Source organism: Rhamphochromis sp. 'chilingali' (assembly GCF_963969265.1).
Source record: "Rhamphochromis sp. 'chilingali' genome assembly, chromosome: 1".
NCBI classification, from domain to species: domain Eukaryota; kingdom Metazoa; phylum Chordata; class Actinopteri; order Cichliformes; family Cichlidae; genus Rhamphochromis; species Rhamphochromis sp. 'chilingali'.
Genome location: NC_137929.1, coordinates 5,848,890 through 5,868,560, shown reverse-complemented (window position 1 = coordinate 5,868,560; position 19,671 = coordinate 5,848,890). Strand labels below are relative to the sequence as shown.

The window sequence follows — 19,671 nt, the reverse complement described above, 5'->3', positions numbered from 1 at the left end:
AAGAGCTGCAGCAGATTAACAGTTTCTGACAGTCATGTGTTAGAAATAGGACGATTAGATGAGCTGAGGGATCCATCTACTGCTCAGTGAAGCCTCATCAGAAACAGTCTCAGTGGAAGGATGGCTCTATTGTTAAGGAAGGACACAGGCAGAAAGACTGGCGTCTGTCACACAGGAACTGGACTGAAAATCAGCTGCACATATTCATCAGTATGTGCAAACATATTATAGGTGTGGAATTCAGGACAGTACCATCAGAAGTTGATCCACTGTGCAAATGTCTGATTGGCAGTGGCTTCATTTTTCACTATGAACAAACTGCTAATGCAGCATCACAGGACGTCAGCCATGGATTGGCCTCCCCAGACCTCAACATTACTGAAACATCTTAACAGAGGATGGAAACAAAGGGAACCAACATCCAAGAAAAGAGCTGCTGCTGAAAACTTCCTCACAGAAAACACAAACAAGCTTGACTAAGAGACTCCAGGCTGTGCTGAATTATAAAGGTGGACTGACCTCCAGGGTCCTTAGTATCATATAAGCTCAGTTTGTGTCTTATATACTTTCCATTTATATAACAAAATATATAGAAAGGAGGGTGGTTTAAGATGTGTGTAGAGTTTTATTCATTATCTTTAGACAAACAAAGAAAGCACCATCCATTCGTCTCCAGTCTGTATGAAAAACAGGGGAAAGGTCAAATTAAACCTTTGAAATTCCTTTCACAATAAATCCATAAATAAACAAAATAAAACATAGAAAAGTGTTTAAACCCACTTTTCCATGAAGCTGTCAATAGGAAATGTTCCAGTAAACATGTCTGTGTTTCTGCTGTTTTCCTTTCATGCGTCCACAGCTGACAGGTAACCCTATTGGAGTCGCCATAGTGACGGGTGGCGTCTCAGCTTCAGCGTGTTGATGGGCACAGCCATGGTTACCACAGCTGGAGTTGGTATACGGCGAGCTGTGAGAGGACAGAGATGGAGAACGCACATTTAACTCTTTAACAGGAGATACGTTACGACTAACAGACGACTGCTGTCTACATGATGTCTTTGCAGCCCTTATGTTACATGTTACACAACTTTTCTTCATGCCAACAAGACTGAGGTGCCACATAGTCGACACATACAGCTGATTATGATGCATGTTTTACTATTGCTATGTTCACATCATCTGCTTGGCTTTATTACTGAAAGCCTGGAGATCCTCTGACGTGTGCATGGCTGATGTGAAGTATGATTAGTCCTACATGACATCAACAACAGAGGCAATGAAAGCTTTGTTGTTAACAGGTTGTAGGTAAAGTCAAATGTCTACTTCTACACTTGTGTTGGGTAAAGTTCTTCTCACTGCAGCAGATTTATATCTGTGCTTTCACAGGGCGTGATGTGGAGCTCAGCGCTGAGGTGCAGGTCTCCTTGGAGACGGCATCCTGGCTGAAAATATTATCATGCTTCCAAAACATTTCAGCTTTTATTTTGAAAGAAACAAGACTTGAAAACGAATCCCCTTCTTCCTCTTTGTCTTTGTTCTTCAGAGGAGTGTCACCTGGACAAACTCAGGGCTGTTCTAGAGCCTTTGTTATTATTTGACTCCATAGAAATAAAACTGAATGGAATCAAACAAAAACTCCCAAACAGCTAAAACACTTTGCTTTATTCTCTTTTTTTAACAAATACGTTGAAGTCCATCCATAACAACACAGCTGAGATCTCCTTTGTAATCAAGTGTTTACATCCTTTGTACAGATCTGCATACAAAACAATCATTTACGTCCCACAGAAGTCTAGTTACACGTAACTATACAAGAACTGGTGAATGACAGAAACATGTCTCACACACAGAGAGAAACACAACTGAAGCATCTGTTTGCTGTTTCTGCTTTCATCATCTCTGCTGCTGTGTCAGGCTGGGGTCTCTCAGTGACGTGGTTGAGGTGAAGTATGACGAGTATCCCTGATTCAGTCCATCGAGACAAAGGGCAAAGAAAGCTGTTGTTAACAAACTCTATGGTGATGTGGCATTTAGCTCTGACTCTACGCTCTGCTGAATCCTTTGAACCTGCTGATCAGTAAAGCTCTACGTGCTGCAGCAGATTGACCTCATCTGTGTTCACAGGTGTGGACCTCAGCGCTGAGGTGCAGGAGAGTTTCATTCAGTTCTCCCTGCAAACAGCATCCAGCCTGGAAATACTGTCATCTTTCCCACAAATGGTGCTCTTATCTCAGAGAAGAAGTCTGATGTAAATAACTGCAATCAACATAACTGCAATCAATAATGCCAACATGATGACTGTTCATAGCTCCTGCTTTGAAATACTGAACTTAAACATTGACCTGATGAAAGATCACAATTCACAGTGGCCCACTGTCAGAATCATTCTGAATATAAACTCATCGAGTTAATCTGAACCTTTCTCAAATGTGCTGTGAATAAATGCTGCTGCAAACCACTGTGGGAAAGCTGTGTTATTATCATGGAAACATCTGTGACACATTCACAGAGGACGAGGACACAAAGGGACGACACGCAGAGGCTGTGTTAAAGTCAAAAATCCAAATCTTTAGTCCTAAACAGGCAGTGGTTACAAACAGGAAGACGAGCAGTCCATTAAACAGTCTACAGGGTCAAACATACAGAGAATTCAAACAGCTATTAAAAACAAATAACTGGACACTGAAAAACTTCAGTGATGTGTGAGGCACCAAAGGGAAGCAGCTGAGTATATTCAATGAATTATCTTCAAATACAAAGACAGAAACTCCTACAGGCAGCATGCAAACTGAGCAGGATACACAAAGATCAGAGATTACAAAAGAAATCAGAAAAGGATTTCAAACTTACTGAGAGCAAGGCCTCTGTTACAAATCTGTCTAATAGAAAAACATGCTGTACAGATACAATACGCTCAGTGTTCATGGTCATTTAAAAACTGGCTCTACCTGAACCACTTCAATATTTTATGAAGTCACTGAGTCGACCATTTCTACAGTTTGTTTCCTTCATTGCAGTTAGAGTGCGGCTGGTAAGGATGAAAACACACACAGAGCGTAAATTGTCTTTGTTAGTAACAAACGTCAGCAAAGAAAAGACAAAACACACAAACACTCTCATGATATTCATGAATCATTAGAAAGCATCCAAACATTCTGCTCGTGGACTTTTACAGTCTTATTTGCACTCGCTCATCTTCATAATCATCCTGATCAATACATGACAGGGGAGGCTTTGAGGTAGGCGGGGCTCTCTGCTGATGTCAGCATGAAAGGCAGGACCAGCGTCTGCCACATGTTGGTGAAACATCACAGTACACTGGCGTGGTTTCCTTTCCAGATGTTGGACGTTTGACACTTCAACGTTGAGGCCAACAAGAAGACACAGTTTTGGGTCGGGTTGCTGCAGGGTTTCTAACTGAGCAAAAGCAGAAGCACACAGACCAACAGGGATCAGATGCTGAGTGTTAGAGGAACATCTGTGCTGATCACTGAATGCTGCTGTGGTCTCTTGTTGAAGTTGGCTGGTGGGACAGTCTAATAGTGATATCCTGCCCATCGGAGGAACACTTTTAAAAACACATGCAATACTTTGTTTGTATTACAGTCACAGTTTATCTTATTTTTGTCCTTTAAAAGTGTTGCTGTACTATAAAGTCCTATAATTTGAGGCTAAAATGGCTCAGAGAGTCTCTCTCTCAGAGGATCTCCTTTGAAAGTGGAGACGGCTTTATCCGCTGATCCACGTCACTTTACCTGGATGTTTTCTTTGAAGCTGGATGAAGACTCCTCTCCCTCACTCCTGCTGCAGCTGTGTGGTCCAGTTGGCCTCTGAGGTCACAGTCAACATCTGTAGCAGAAGAGGGGAAATAAAAGTCCAGGTTACCAAAACTGGGAGCTTTTCCAAAATAGAGCGTAACTGGACTTTTTCAGCCTTACAGGCAGATAGTCGTCTGAAGCTGCAGCTTTTTCTTTTTAGCTTTTTCCAATCTCTGCTCTCGGCTTTCTTTGAGAACATGTCTGCTTTCTTGGCATGGGTCTGTCTGCTGTTGGTGAAGAGACTAAATCCACATACTCGCTACTAAGATCTCCTCAAGTAGTCTCAACCAGATTACAGTTTAAGAGTAAATGTCTCCTGAGAGTTTCACCTTGGGGAGATGCTGTCTTGCTAACATGCAATCATGAGCATTAATCTATGAGGTGAAAAAGTCATTTTAAAAGCTCCAGCCACAAGTTTTATTTCATCTGTGTTTTGGTCAGAGTCCCATCAGACCTCCAGAATGGTGTCAGAGTGTTTTCTATCCACGTGATGAGCACAGGCCTCAGGTCCAGACCTCCACGGGCACCATAGCCTCTTTGGAGCTAATAGGTGCAAGAAGGTTTTGTTGGGATAGGAACTGAAGAGGAAACTGACGAGGAAGGCAAGGATCTTCTTCAGCTCCTCCGAGCCGGGACCTCTTTGTGTAGGCCAGCATTGGCCAGGTAGCCCTCCAGCATCGCTGGATGGCCGACAGTGGAAAACCTAGAGGAGTAGGAGAGAAACAGCAGCTTGGAGCATGTCTTTATACTGTTTAGTTTTTAGAGCCACAGACTTTCTTTTAATGTCATTGTTCAGGATCTATGACTGATTATGTATTTATTGTATTCCTCCATGACTGTGTGACAGCAAGTGGAAAAAAACAGCTTCACCTTTGTTGATATGCTTGTAATTTTAATATTGATTAAATGGCCATGAAATAATAGAAAGCTCATATATGAAAATGTATTTTAAGAAGTAAAATGTTAATCTGAGTACAAAGGAGTACACTCACCTTCTGGTAGATGGAGGTGTAGCGAGCGCTGGTGAACATCCAGGCCTCCTCGTAGAACTGATCACTGATTGGATCCAAAACATCGATGGAGGATCTGTGTAAGCGCTGAGGATCGTCCTGATGGACAGAACAGAAGGAGAGTGAGACAAGTGAAGATATACTAAACAACACTATGACATGAACTGAGCCACACACAGTTTGATTCACAGGTGATTGACACATTATTTGACCACGAGCAATCTTTTCTGGTTTGACGCCGTCTTTGTAGCCAGAAACCAGCTCTCTCCTCGGCTTCCTCCACTACACGCTTCCCCCACGCCAGTCTCCTCCGTCACTATAAAGGGGAGAGTCATGAGCTCCATCACCCTCACCTGTGCCGTCCAACGTCCCACCACCAGCCTCCACTGCAGCAGGCCAGAGACCACACCCCTGCCACAATAAGTAAAAGTATATCCTTGCTGTACCCTTAATGCTAAATGTGCTAAATTAACCGCTGCCTTTGCCCCTTTGGGATTATTCTTATGTCACTGGGATGTTGACCTTTGACCTTCACATTAGAGAGATGGGCAGACATAATTAGTGTATGAATTTTAAAGTAACAGGTAATAAAGAGAGTGCAGCAAATGTAGTCAGGTTTATTACTCTGTATCACACATGAGTGCCCGAGGGAGGCGGGGCTGACTGGGGAGACACAGGAAACAGAGAGACAGGGCTGACTCGACATGAAACGATGAAACGTGGGACACGGGAACAGAAACTAAACACAGGCTGAAATGAACACTGAGGGAGGGAGAACTAAGATTACTGAGAGCCTGATAAATAAGAAGAACAAAAACCAAGAAAAACAAGAGTCAAAGAAAACCAAAAACACAAAGCATTGGGCCAGGACCCACTGCTGTGACATTTATATGTGATAAAAACATTAAAAACTGCTCACATGTTGAAATCTTTCTACGTATACTTTAGGTTCAGCTCTCCAGCCTGGCATTTGGTTAAGCATGATTCAAACATTTGATTTTGTTTAACTGGTTTTAATTATAGTTACTTTTTGTGAACATTTGTTGCAGCATTTAAAAATACATCATTTATTTTCAAACTTATTTGATTTAGAGCATCATATTTGACCAACGTAAATGTTTTAATTTCATATAAAATAACTGAAACAGTGAACTAAATATCTGAAATCTTTCCTTCCTTAAAAGTTATAATCCTACTTAAGTTATAGTGCAAACGCTTAAGCAACAAATATACTTGATGCTAATTAATTAATATTTCCCTTTGATGTTGCAACTATGCGGTCACTTCTGTCTTTAAACAAAATAATATTTTCCAGTTACAGAAATCATAAAGTCCAAACTAAAGTGCTACTGTTGCTATATGCATTTTATATAAATCATGGATGATGGTCCTGACATGAAGGAAGAGAAAGTTACAGGTTGCATCCTTTGACTTTGTCTCCGTGCCTTTGGGCGATTTTCAGAAGGACAGATGTTTCTGTTCAATTCTTAAATCAATTTTTTCAAACACAAACACTATTTTAAAGCTTCTAGAGAGTAAAATATTAATGATAATTATAATAACAATAATAAAAACAAAAGCTCTCAGATCCATCAAACCAAGCAGCAGAAAGAACAATAACTGAAGAGAAAACTTTAACCTTGTAGACTTCATTATGTTCCAGCTGCTCTACAGACGCTGTGACCTCGAACTTAAGCAGGTCGTAACGTATGTGCAGCTCAATAACTTCATAATCAATTCAATTCAATCTTTATTGGCAGACTTCATGTCCATAAAAACAAGACAAGAAAAAAAACACACAACTCCCCCCCCCCCCCCCCCCCCACACACACACACACACAACACAAGGTATAAACCATTAAATATATGTATATAAATAAGTATATAAAGCATTTGTAAAAATATAAAACCATAATATACATAAAACACAATTACTTAAAATAAATCAATAAGTACACAAACACTTTAACCAGTGCTTTCTGAGACTGGATGAGTAACGGGAACCACTCACTGTCGGATCTGTAAGTGCTAAAATTATACTGTTACTCGAACCATCCAGTCATTCTCTAAAATTGAACATTAACTTTCTTAAAAGTGCTTTAAAAGTCCAGACACCCACAGCTACAAACATCTGGCTGGCACTACCACTTCTAGGTATCCTGCAAAGGATTCTCATCGCATCATTATATGCAACATGCAGCTTCTACATGCTACATTGTTTGTAGGATGACCACAAGGGGGCAGTATATAGCGGTGTGCAATACGCTTTAAACAAAGCCACTTTAACTGGAAGTGAACAAAAGCTGAATTTGCGTGCAATAGTATTTGCCTGCACATAGAGCTTACATCGGTGTCTGTATATGTCATCATCATCATTCATTTGCTCAGTAATAAAGTGACCGAGGTATTTCACCTTATTATGAACTTCAAGAGTTTTTTGTGCCAGTTTAAACAAAGGGAAATTTAGCTGCTTATCCTGCTTGGTTCTACATATCAAAACAGCACTTTTAGCAGCATTGTACTCAATGTCATATTGCACACTGTAACAGCCGTTATGGTGTGGTGTCCCTTTAAGACACCCAAGTCGAGGGTTGATGGTGTCATCAGTGTGTGCCACTGCTCTTGCTCTCTCTCTCGCTCTGGGACTATGAGGACACGTGCCTTCACGCTCGTGCTTAACGAGAGACGGACTTATGTTTTCTTTTCCAGACCCTTTTTTTTTTGTTTTGTTTGCAGCGCTTGGGTTGTATGAACGCTGGGCATTTTGTTGTTGAGCCGCAGCCGTTCAGCCGGGCTTTTATACGGTTGCTGAAGAATGCGTATTAAAGAACCACCGTGGATTACTGATACCAGCGTGGGTGTGTATTCTTCCGCCTAGCCAGCTAGGCGTTTTGCCGCCTCTTCTCAACCACACAACACAACCCAACGTTACAAAATGGCGCCCGAACATCTTCTCTTGGACCTCAGTATGCAGTATCTTCGAGCAGTTGATGATTGGTACAAGAAAAGGTACGACGCGGCAAAGTGGCTGTCCGCCATGTTTCGCGGGAACGGACCAGGCTGGCCTGGACGAGGACGTCGGGAGGATCAAAGGGTCGCGGCGGTGCATTTCCATGGCAGCGACTGGTGCTGCTCCAGCGTGGTTTGTGGACTGTGGCGCCGTTCTCTGTTTGGCCTCTTCGTCGTGGCTCCATTGGATGTGCGTGGACCTGCTTTTCCTGGGCGTGGGTTCGATGCAGCTTTGCCATAGTTCCTGAATTTTATTTTTTTCTTATGTATTTCGTGTTGGTTACTGTTGTAACTTGACTGTTGTTTAGGTTTTCTACAGTACTTTCTGGTACTGTTTTCACATATTATGCTGTCTGTTGCAAGTTTGTGAAATAGAAGAAATGCAATGAAAGGGGAATTTCATTCTGTAATTGTCCTGGCTATCCTAAGTTTATTTTATTTCTATAACATTTATTTAAATGGACATTCACCATGTGGGACACTGTCATGTATGCCAGCTTGTCGATTTTGGACTGTACATTTCCCTGTTTTGGTTTCAACATCTTATCCTGCTGACCATGTATGGAGGCTGGTTAAGTCTGGACTGTACCAATGCTGTACGGGTGTGTAACAATTCCTCCGCAACCTGCTTACAACCTAAAGTAGCTATGTGTGGTGAAAGGGGGTAGCGGGAGGAGGGTCACCTGGGTCCGGCTGAGGACAGCCTTTGTTTAACCGGGGGGGAATATGTAACAGCCGTTATGGTGTGGTGTCCCTTTAAGACACCCAAGTCGAGGGTTGATGGTGTCATCAGTGTGTGCCACTGCTCTTGCTCTCTCTCTCGCTCTGGGACTATGAGGACACGTGCCTTCACGCTCGTGCTTAACGAGAGACGGACTTATGTTTTCTTTTCCAGACCCCTTTTTTTGTTTTGTTTGCAGCGCTTGGGTTGTATGAACGCTGGGCATTTTGTTGTTGAGCCGCAGCCGTTCAGCCGGGCTTTTATACGGTTGCTGAAGAATGCGTATTAAAGAACCACCGTGGATTACTGATACCAGCGTGGGTGTGTATTCTTCCGCCTAGCCAGCTAGGCGTTTTGCCGCCTCTTCTCAACCACACAACACAACACAACGTTACAACACCATATTCAGTACAGACATTAAGAAGATCCTGTAACCCAGCACCACTTGGACTAAAAACAACCAGGTCATCTGCATACATGAGATGATTTATCAGTGCTTTACCTAATATACACCCAGTGTTACAGGCTCTCAGCTGTATGGACAGATCATCAACATATAAATTAAATAAAATTGGAGACAAAATCCCACCCTGTTTGACACCATAGGGGGCAGAAATACTGCTTCCCCATTTAACCTGCATGTTCTGATGAGCGTACCAGTAAGAGAGAATCCTCACCATGTATTGAGGAACTCCGCGTCTCTTCATTTTATCAAAAAGTTTTCTGTGGTTCACTCGATCAAAGGCCTTAGAGGCATCAATGAAACACATGAGGACAGATGAATTTTTAGCCCTATACGACCTGACTATTTCCTTAAGTGCATATATGCACATGTCAGTGCCGTGCTTTGGTTTGAAGCCAAACTGATTATCCAGAGAAGAGATGAACACACTAACTCTATCAAACAAGATTCTTTCTAACACCTTAGATAAAATACTGGCTAGTGCAATCGGCCTGTAATTATCCAAACAGCTCACTTTTGCAGCTTTGTCTTTCATAACTGGTACCAGTAAAATACACAGCATTGAGTCTGGTAATATGCCATGAATCATAAACCCAGTGAAACAGAGCGCTAAAAGAGGAGCTAGCCTTAAACTAGCATGTTTTAAATGTTCTGCAGTGATGTGATCCAAACCAGAGGATTTATTATCAGACAACCTATGAATGGCTTCATAAACTTCACGTGTCCTTACACTTATTGTGTCATTACTCATGTCAAGATTGTCCTCATATGGATCACTTTTTATACAGTTAAACAACGCACTGTAATGCTGTCTCCATGACGCTGCAATGTTATCTGCCCCAGAAACACCTTCAACAGTTGATGGTAGAGATGGTTTACAGTTATTAAGAGCTTTCACCTCTTTCCAAAAATCTGCCATATTATTACACAGCATTTTCCAAAGAATCTGCTCTCAGCATTTGCTCATTTTTAGTTATGAAGCGAACAGCGTACTTATATCTGGCATTCGCACATTTTTTCTGTTCAAATTCTGGGCCTTGTTTAGGTCTTCCAGCTATGGCCCAACATTTATAAGCTATGCGAGCTTCATCGTGTTACATGGATACATGTTCTTTCCAGCCAGGTCTGATGTTAGGTTTCTTATGCTTATATTGTTTATCAAGCAGTGTACCACTTTCATGCAGAGCAGTCACTATATCATCATACATGGAGCAGAGTAAATGTTTATGCACAGCATTCTTACAGTTGACATCCTTGCACAAAATAGCTTCTTTGGGCAAAGAAATGTTGTTCAGATGTATATCGGTATTACTATGATAAGCTAAGAAATCATCTTCACTACAAGCTGACCAGTCTAATTTTACACTGGTAGCAATATTGTTTCCAGTTGTTGCTGGCATTTGTTCCACATTCACAGTAAAACCAAAAGGTATATGATCTGACACAGTTACCTCATACCTGATAGTCATGTTTGCTAAAGCTGCATGTCCATCAGCTGTACAGATACAGTGGTCCAGCCATGATGTACTATGCCAGGCTTCACTTATGTATGTATAGCTGTCTGCAGGCAGCAACACTTTGGTAGACAAGATAAGATTATTAACTTGACAGAAGTGAGTTAAGTGGTCAGCAAACTGAGAACTGCTGTCTGTGAGATCAGGGGCCCGTTCTTCGTACGTCGCTTACTACATCCAAGATCAAATGACACATCCAAGACCAAACCATCGCGCTAACCGTGAGCTCGCTAATCCGGTTCCCCGAACACACCTGCTGTTGACGATTAGTACAGCTGGACGCAGTAATGTGACATCACTGGGTGTCGTAAAAGGGGCTACGCATCGATAGTAGAAACATTGATCGGCAACCCTCTGATTGGTCGGCGAAAATGTCGAAGGAGCGCGTTCGGTATTTTTCGGCAGCAGAGCAAGAACTCTTGAGTGAGGGATTTCAGGAATTTCAGAGTTTAATCAGAACGCAAGGGAACACTGCAAAGGCTGCAAAAGCAAGGAGAGAGGGCTGGCAGAAAGTTGCTGACAAATTAAACTCGTAAGTAATTTCATAATAACAATAATAATGGAGTGGATTGATATAGCGCTTTTCAAGGCACCCAAAGCGCATGAGAATACCACTATTCAGTCACTTATTTATTTATAGATTTATTATATTACACTATATTATCCAATATTATATTACATTATATTATATTGTTATATTATATCCCCTTTCACATTAGAGCCACAACAGGACCCACTAGAACATGGGAACAAGTAAAAGTGGAATATAAGAATATTCTACAGAATGGTAATATTTATCACTTATATTGCTTTTAGTCTCTTGGAAAGAGACCCTGAAATAATCTGTTTGTTTGTTCATAACAGCAACCAAGAAAAGGGCAGAGCAAAAAAAAGACAGGTGGTGGTCCTGCACCCCCACGTCAACAAGTTGGTTAAGTGAATAATACCCTCACGGGAATATCGATATCTCTCAATGAGCACACTGTCGCGCTGAGCTAAAGGATCCTGTCTATCCCGCAATATACGCTGAATCCTGAGGACTCTCCTTATCAATCTCGCACCTTCCACAATGGGTGGCTCACGTAAACGGACAGGACATGGCTGCGACAGACTTCCCAAATCCACCTTCGCTTTTATAGCCGTGGTCTCCCATCTTGATTACACGAAGTAATTTACGATTACTACTCTGAAATATGAATTACATCTGTAATAATCACATACATGTAATAGAATGTTAATAGTACATTTCCCTTTTTTAGGGAATGATCTGTATGTATCTGTGTGAAATCAATAAAAGGATCAAGTGCTGCATTATCTTTAGTTACATTGATGTTATTTATTTATGGTGAAACAGTGGTGGAATATCGCTGTTGCTTTCGTATAAATGAAGCGGACATACCTGCGTGGCCGCGATCTAATCCTGTTTACATAAAGTAAACCTGCTCCCGAGCAGGTTTACGCTTACGGCTCTGTTGCTATGACAGCAAGTCCCGGATGAGCTTCGGGGAACCGAACGATCCAAGATCACGCGAAATCGTCAACAATCTAATCCAGCTAACTTACTTAGCGAGGTACGAAGAACCGGCCCCAGCATTAAAATCACCCAAAACATATATGCTGTAAGTATCGTTGTCTTGAATAAATGCATTAATAAAAGCCAGCCTACTGAGGTATTCTTGCTCATTTTGACAAGATTCATAGGGAGTATAAATATTAAGAATGATAAAACTACTATTGTTCTGTGTATATTGTATACCAATACACCAGTCTACATCCAGTCTAATGGGCTTTATCACAGGGTCTATTTTTTTGTCCCAAAGCACAGCAACCCCTCCAGGTATTCTGCCTCTGACTATAGCTGTGCTGAGATCAGTTGTTGATTCCCCCACTCCCAAAAAACTTGCATTTAGACAGTTAAGTTTTCCCAGGTCCTGTTTGGACAACCATGTCTCCTGCAAGCATAAATGTCACATTCTGCAAGCAGACTGTCCACAACAATTCGTCGAGCTTTGTCCCCTGCACTCTGTCCCAAACGTAGTTGTAAGATAATATCCTAATATACATCTTCATGTTGATACGTTGGTACCAGAAGGCACAGTTATCTCCCCTGCTGGATCCACTGAGCTTGGCACCACTGTACCGGGCTTACGAGGTTCATAAAAACGCCGGACCAGAGCCCCTTCAGGCCAGAGTTCAGGATTGTACATTTCACCCACATCATTACATTCAGCATAGAGCTGGGCGATATGAGATTTTTTCATATCACGATATGTTTTTTTCATTTCAGACGATAACGATATCTATCACGATATAAGCCAAATAACTATATTTGTAAGATTTAAATGTGCCGTTGCTCACAAGTAAAATGTGAAATAATCAGCAGCTTGTTTTGATTTAAATATTTATTTCCCATAATAAGTTCAACAGGGTAGATGTACTTAAGGAACATGAGACTTTTTCAGATAAATAAAGGCAAATATTGCAAACTAGACAAAAGGCAGCCGCTAAAGCGTTTAAGTTTTAAAATAGAACAAACGAAACAGACTACTAAATTGTCAATTCCACTTAGAAACAAAATATTAATTCTAAAAATAAATCTTAGTTTGTTTTACAGAAGAACAGACAAAACTTTTGTCAATATCAAATAAACTGAGAACTAAAAGGAAATTCTCAATCTCTCCTTGTTGTATAGCTTAGCTTTTCAAACAGTTTTAACAGTTACTTTAGTCTGACAAAAGCCGAATGACGAATTAGCGCTTCCAGTCAGAGACTGAGGCTACGTCGACACGTACACGGGTGTTTTTGAAAACGGAGATTTTCCGTTTTCGTTTTAAAAAATAATCCCGTCCACACATAAAGGCAGAAATGAAGGAAAACGCTGCTATGAACATGCCAAAGCAGCAGGTGGAGCTAGATTCCTAACCGTGCAGAAATGTTGGCCAATCAGAAGTCTAGAAGCCTCGGTGGGAAAAAGTTAACAAAGCTGGGGCATAGAAGCAGAACAGTCTCGTATGTGTGGACGGACAGTAACTGTGTGTATATGTAAGCATTTAAACACTGCAGAGAGTAGAATTAACAGTAACAGTATTGTAGAAATTCATTTCACCGAAACAATAACGTGGCGCACAGTGTGACACATGCACCAGTTTATTGTATTTCCAGACTTGCTTTCGGCACATTTACAGTGCACGCTACTCTGTTTTTGTCAGACTTGAAATAGCCGAAATACCTTCACACTACGGAGCTTCTATGGCTCTTCCGTTCGACAATCTCTCCGGCATTGGAACCATCATCTGGTTTTTCTTCGGTCACGCTCGGTTGATTTTTATAGTCGGCACACTCATTTCCTCCATTACGCGCTGGCTGCTTCCCAAACAAACACACGTGCGGCTTGGCACTTGTGCTGTACGTAACAAGTCACGCGACGTGACGCTGCGGCTGTGATTGGTTCGGCTCTGCGCTACTTAATTTGGATTGGCTGACCTTTTTTTTTTTTTTTTTTTTTTTTTTTAAGAGGACAAGAGCGGCGAGGTCTATCGCGATAGCTTAATTTCTCTATCGAGTAAAAGTTATATCGCGATACATATCGTTATCGTTCTATCGCCCAGCTCTAATTCAGCAGTAACCTTGAAAGAGCTGAACCTGCTACGTTTACTAGCAATTATTTGACAGGTCACATCTCTTTTAAGTTTCTCTCTCAAATACAGAGCAAGAGTTTCTGCATCTACATCCAGGGCAAATATAGTGGCAAATACGCTCACCAATTTAGACCCTGTGGTATTTAGGCAGCAGAACAACTAAGAATAACAACTACAAATAATGTTTTTAGGTTTCTGTTGTACTGCAAGGTTCTGTACAGGAGAACCAAACCAAGAGCAAATATTACGTCTCATTTACACCTGAGCACGAAGAGCCATCAACATTTAGCAAATTGAATCATCTTTCTTTAGATGCAAGAAGAATCATATAGAAATGAAAAAGTAGAAATAGAAATCCAGAGCAAAGATATCCTCTAATTCAGCGTAGCACATGTGCAGCTGCTGCGATTCACGTAAGCATTCGGCTCGTCGCTGTTGCAGATTTTTCTCTCGCTGTTCTGGCTCACAGCGCTGCAAACACAAAAATAAATATCCCCAAAGCTGTGAAAGGGAGCTAATTAGTAAGAGTATTGTTACTCTCCGCAGGAGTAGTCCAGCAGTAGAAATCAGTCCAATAACAAGGTGTGTAACATCTAGCAGGGTGACAGAAAAACCCAGGGTAACTTCTAAGGACCTCAACGTCTCTCTCACATTGTGTTTTTTAAACATGCTTCCATTTGTCACTTCAGTCTTTACTCTGAAATACAGGAAGAGAAATCATGGCTGAAACAATTTCTCATGAAACCAGGGGTGTGGTCCAACAGTCAGTTTGGTGAGGAAGGTTCCTAACTGAGAGAAGTGACCCAGAAGTATCTGTGTAGCAGCCACAATGAATCCAGATCATGAGCTTTATTAACTGATCAAAGTCTCTTCTTTCATCTTCTGTATCATTCAGTTTGCATTGGTAATGCCTATTATTGTAATGCTTTTTTAAGACCAGCAAAACTTTATTTCACTTTGGGTTAGCTGGGATAAGTGATGGATGGAGGGAATTTTACTTCAGCCACAGAAATCCTAAACAGGAAGGAGGAGCAGAGTTACAGTGGATCACTATCCAGCAGGGAAACAAGGTTTATTTCAATTTCTTGGCCATGAGTGAGATTTACTGAGTGGGCAAATTAGGGAGACGACACCATCAGATCCCGAGCCCTCCATGTGTTAATCAAGAGACGGCTGCTGTGCTACATCCATAAATAATGAATAAATTAGGAGCTAAAGCTGAAAGGACAGTTTATTTGTACCATCTTCACGTGAACACATTCAAGAACATCACAGATGAAGAAACATTAAAAACTTCCACACTACATAAAGCAAGAAAAATAGTTTTTCTTTCAGGTGGTTTCAGAAAAACAGAAACATCAAACATCTCCAAGACTCTCTTTGAAAGAACTAAAAACCTTTGTTCTCATGGTCCAATCATGAGTGAACTCCCTGATGACGCCTTGTGTGCTAAAACATGTCAGAGTTTTAAAGGTTAAACATGAGTTTCCAAAACGTTTTGCTGGAGAACAATGAACTATTTGACTGAGTTTCAATCATTTACAGACGAGCAAAACCAGGACAGAGAAAAAAGGACAAAACTGACTCAGTAAAACAACAGAAAAGAAGATCCCATGTAGATCTGTATTATGTAGAAGTTCAGCCCAGCCACCAGTTCAGTTCAACACAAGTTTAAATTATTCTATCTGAACTCTGTGGAGCCTGATCTCAAGCTTTTTGAGTCTGACACAGAAACCAGAGGATCTTTCTGTGTCTTCAGATTCACTGTGATCCAGTGATGGGAGTGATTTCAGCCCTGAGTGATCGCGCTGATGTTTGCACAGAGCAGACAATGAGGTGAATGTTTGGGCACATTGGTAACAGTGAAACAGTTTATTAGTAACATGGGATCGTTTGTGTGCAGAGTATGAACTGAGATTCCTGAAGCTCTTGTCACACTGGTCACAGCTGTAGTTTCCTTCCATGTGTGCACGTTCATGAATGTTACGATGACTTGAATGTGAGAAGCTTCTCTCACAGTGTCTGCACTTGTGTGGTTTCTCTCCTGTGTGGACTCGTTTGTGTGATTTAAGCTGCCCTTCAGTGGTGAAGGATGACCCACACTGATCACAGAGGTGCTTTTTAACCCCACTGTGAATCAGTTCATGTTGTTTTAACTCACTTGGTGTGGTGAAGCTTCTCCCACATTCTTTGCAGTATTTCAGTTTGTCTCCAGTGTGTCTACGTTGATGTCTTTTTAGGGTCTTTTGCCAACTGAAAGTTTTTCCACAGAGGTCACAATGAAAGTCTTTCCCACCACCACAGTGATGACAGGGTTGAGAACTGGATCCATCTGTGTCGCTCTGCTTCTAAACAAAGACACAAAGACAGTGTAAGTCAGTCCTTCAACATTTGTATCCTGAACGTCGCCTGAAATAAAGAGCATCTCTGCAGACGTCCAACTACATTTGACTGTTTCAGTTAACACACTCAGTTTACTGGGCTGCAATAACTACAATACTACCACCATAATACTACAGTAATACTAAAATCATAACTGAAAGGAAAATCTGAATAATCACTCAGAGCTGCTTTTCCATGCAGTAGAATTGCTAACATGCTAACACAGTTTAATGAGCAGAGTTGTTCCAAACAGTCAGGCTAAAATGACAAGATAACAATATAAATACATACCTCACAGTAGCTGCACTTGTAGAGTCTCTTTCTGGTGTGGATCTGTTGGTGTCGTCTCAGGTGATGTGGAGCTTTAAAAGTCTTCTCACACAGGTCACATTCATAAGGTCTCTCCTCAGTGTGGGTAAACATGTGTTGTTGTAAGTGTGCGTCTGTTGTAAACTGTTTGCCACACTGTTCACAGCAGTACACATCATGTCTGGTGTGAATGCGTAGGTGTATATTTTGGTTCCCTCTCTGGCTGAAAGTTTTTCCACAGATGTCACAGCTGTATGCCTTAATTCCAGAGTGGGTAACTAGATGCTTCTGTAAGTGGCTACTGTGAGTAAAAGCTCTGCCACACTGATCACAGCTGTACGCTTTAACTCCACTGTGGATGAGTTGGTGTCTTTTTAGGGAAACCTTGAAGGAAAAAGACTTTCCACACAAGTCACAGCTGAACGGTCTCTCTCCAGTGTGGATGACCTGATGCTGTTTTAGTGAAGCCTTCAGAGTAAAACCCTTCCCACACTCGTCACAGCTGTATGCCTTAATTCCAGAGTGGGTAACTAGATGCTTCTGTAAGTGGCTACTGTGAGTAAAAGCTCTGCCACACTGATCACAGCTGTACGCTTTAACTCCACTGTGGATGAGTTGGTGTCTTTTTAGGGAAACCTTGAAGGAAAAAGACTTTCCACACAAGTCACAGCTGAACGGTCTCTCTCCAGTGTGGATGACCTGATGCCGTTTTAGTGAAGCCCTCACAGTAAACTCCATCCCACACTCGTCACAGCTGTATGCCTTAATTCCAGAGTGGGTAACTAGATGCCTCTGTAAGCTGCTACTGTGAGTAAAAGCTCTGCCACACTGATCACAGCTGTATGCCTTAATTCCAGAGTGGGTAACTAGATGACTCTGTAAGCTGCTACTTTGAGTAAAAGCTCTGCCACACTGATCACAGCTGTATGCCTTAATTCCAGAGTGGGTAACTAGATGACTCTGTAAGCTGCTACTGTGAGTAAAAGCTCTGCCACACTGATCACAGCTATATGCCTTAATTCCAGAGTGGGTAACTAGATGACTCTGTAAGTGGCTACTTTGAGTAAAAGCTCTGCCACACTGATCACAGCTGTATGCCTTAATTCCAGAGTGGGTAACTAGATGCCTCTGTAAGTTGCTACTGTGAGTAAAAGCTCTGCCACACTGATCACAGCTGTACGCTTTAACGCCACTGTGGATGAGTTGGTGTGTTTTTAGGGAACGCTTCAAGGAAAAAGACTTTCCACACAAGTCACAGCTGAACGGTCTCTCTCCAGTGTGGATGACCTGATGCCGTTTTAGTTTAGCCTTCAGAGTAAAACCCTTCCCACACTCGTCACAGCTGTATGGCTTAATTCCAGAGTGGGTAACTAGATGACTCTGTAAGTTGCTACTGTGAGTAAAAGCTCTGCCACACTGATCACAGCTGTACGCTTTAACTCCACTGTGGATGAGTTGGTGTTTTGTTAGGGAATCCTTCAAGGAAAAAGACTTTCCACACAAGTCACAGCTGAACGGTCTCTCTCCAGTGTGGATGACCTGATGCCGTTTTAGTTTAGCCCTCACAGTAAAACCCTTCCCACACTCGTCACAGGTGTGTTTTTTCTCTCCCTTTCTTCTGTGAGGTTTGTCGGCCTCCTGAGAGCGTTGACTTCTGGCTCCATGTTGGTCCTGCAGTGACAGAGATACAAACAGAGGCAGTGAGTGAAATGCAGTCGTGGAACAAACTCAACCTTCAAACTCCATTAACACTAGTTTTAAACCTGAAGGTGGAGCGTGGCACCAAACACCTTAAAGGTCTCTTATCCCCACCTGCTGGTAGTTCTAACACATTACATCCAACCTGCTGTTAAAGATAATTCATGACTGTTCAAACACTAAAATCATGCCCATCCCTCCTGATTGTACACACACACACACACACACACACACACACACATAACCATTATTTTATAATTTAGATTATTTTGTTGTTTCCTATTACATATTTCTATAATTTGTATAGATTTATACAGAATTATTCAGTGATAATAAATCCTATGTTTGTTTATTCTAAAGGAACCCCGTTAGCTTCCACAACAGATGTTGCTCGTCTTCCGTCAAATACTCACATAAAATATTACACAATAAAGTGGATTCAAGATATCCACATAATTTCACTCTTACATCCACAGTGAGGTTTCACAATTGTTCAAATATAAGCAATCAATAATAATAATAATAATATTTCTCTGTCAGCCTTCTCGGTTACGAATCGTCTTCTGCTTCTCTGTCATGCAGCGTCCCACAGGGCTCAATTTTAGGGCCACTGCTCTTTTCACTGTATCTATTGCCTCTGGGTTCTATCCTTGGAAGGCATGGGATCTCATTTCATTGTTATGCCGATGACTGCCAACTTTATTTGCCACTAAAACACAAGGATGGCATCTCAATAAAACCTATCACCTTATAAATAAAATTGAATTTAATATATTCTGAGCTAAGTTGATCTATAGTGTTACATCATATTCTATAAGGATGTTATGTGTTTGTATACTTTCTGCCCAGTTTGACCCATTTAGCAGAAGTCAGCCTGTTTAAGGCTCTGATATCTATTCTGTGTGACTTAAACCAGTTATGACATGGTCTGATTTTCTCACCCAATAAAGGAATATTTCATATATCAGTCTACTCTTCATTCTATCAGACACAGTTATCACAGCTCCTACATTTGCTTTTTACACATATATGTAAGCACTGAGCCAAATTTAGTACCAACATATTAAACGAACAATATTTGTCTCTTATATATGATACATCTGTATACA

General features: G+C 41.4%; 2 protein-coding genes across 13 annotated transcripts in view; one reads left to right on the top strand and one right to left on the bottom strand.

Moving 5' to 3' along the window:
* The window catches only part of LOC308399604 (uncharacterized protein), a gene marked incomplete at its 3' end in the record, with an annotated part of 374,730 nt that overhangs the window by 314,278 nt on the left and 40,781 nt on the right, over positions 1–19,671 (top strand). The gene's annotated exons all lie outside the window — the stretch shown is intronic.
* The window catches only part of LOC308397376 (uncharacterized protein), a 170,242-nt gene that overhangs the window by 127,902 nt on the left and 22,669 nt on the right, over positions 1–19,671 (bottom strand). For 4 of the 12 annotated variants that reach the window (XM_080883244.1, XM_080883240.1, XM_080883246.1 and 1 more), the window contains 2 exons: positions 16,847–18,535; positions 14,004–16,521 (listed from right to left, as the gene is read on the bottom strand). The exons of 1 other annotated variant lie outside the window; for it this stretch is intronic. In XM_080883244.1, coding sequence (XP_080739370.1) covers positions 15,850–16,521; positions 16,847–18,535 — 2,361 coding nt within the window. In that variant the 3' untranslated portion in view covers positions 14,004–15,849. Of the gene's footprint in view, positions 1–2,547; positions 3,418–3,755; positions 4,522–4,810; positions 4,928–14,003; positions 16,522–16,846; positions 18,536–19,671 lie in introns of those variants that run through there. 7 more of the 12 variants (XR_013971737.1, XR_013971738.1, XR_013971739.1 and 4 more) reach the window with 7 other exon arrangements.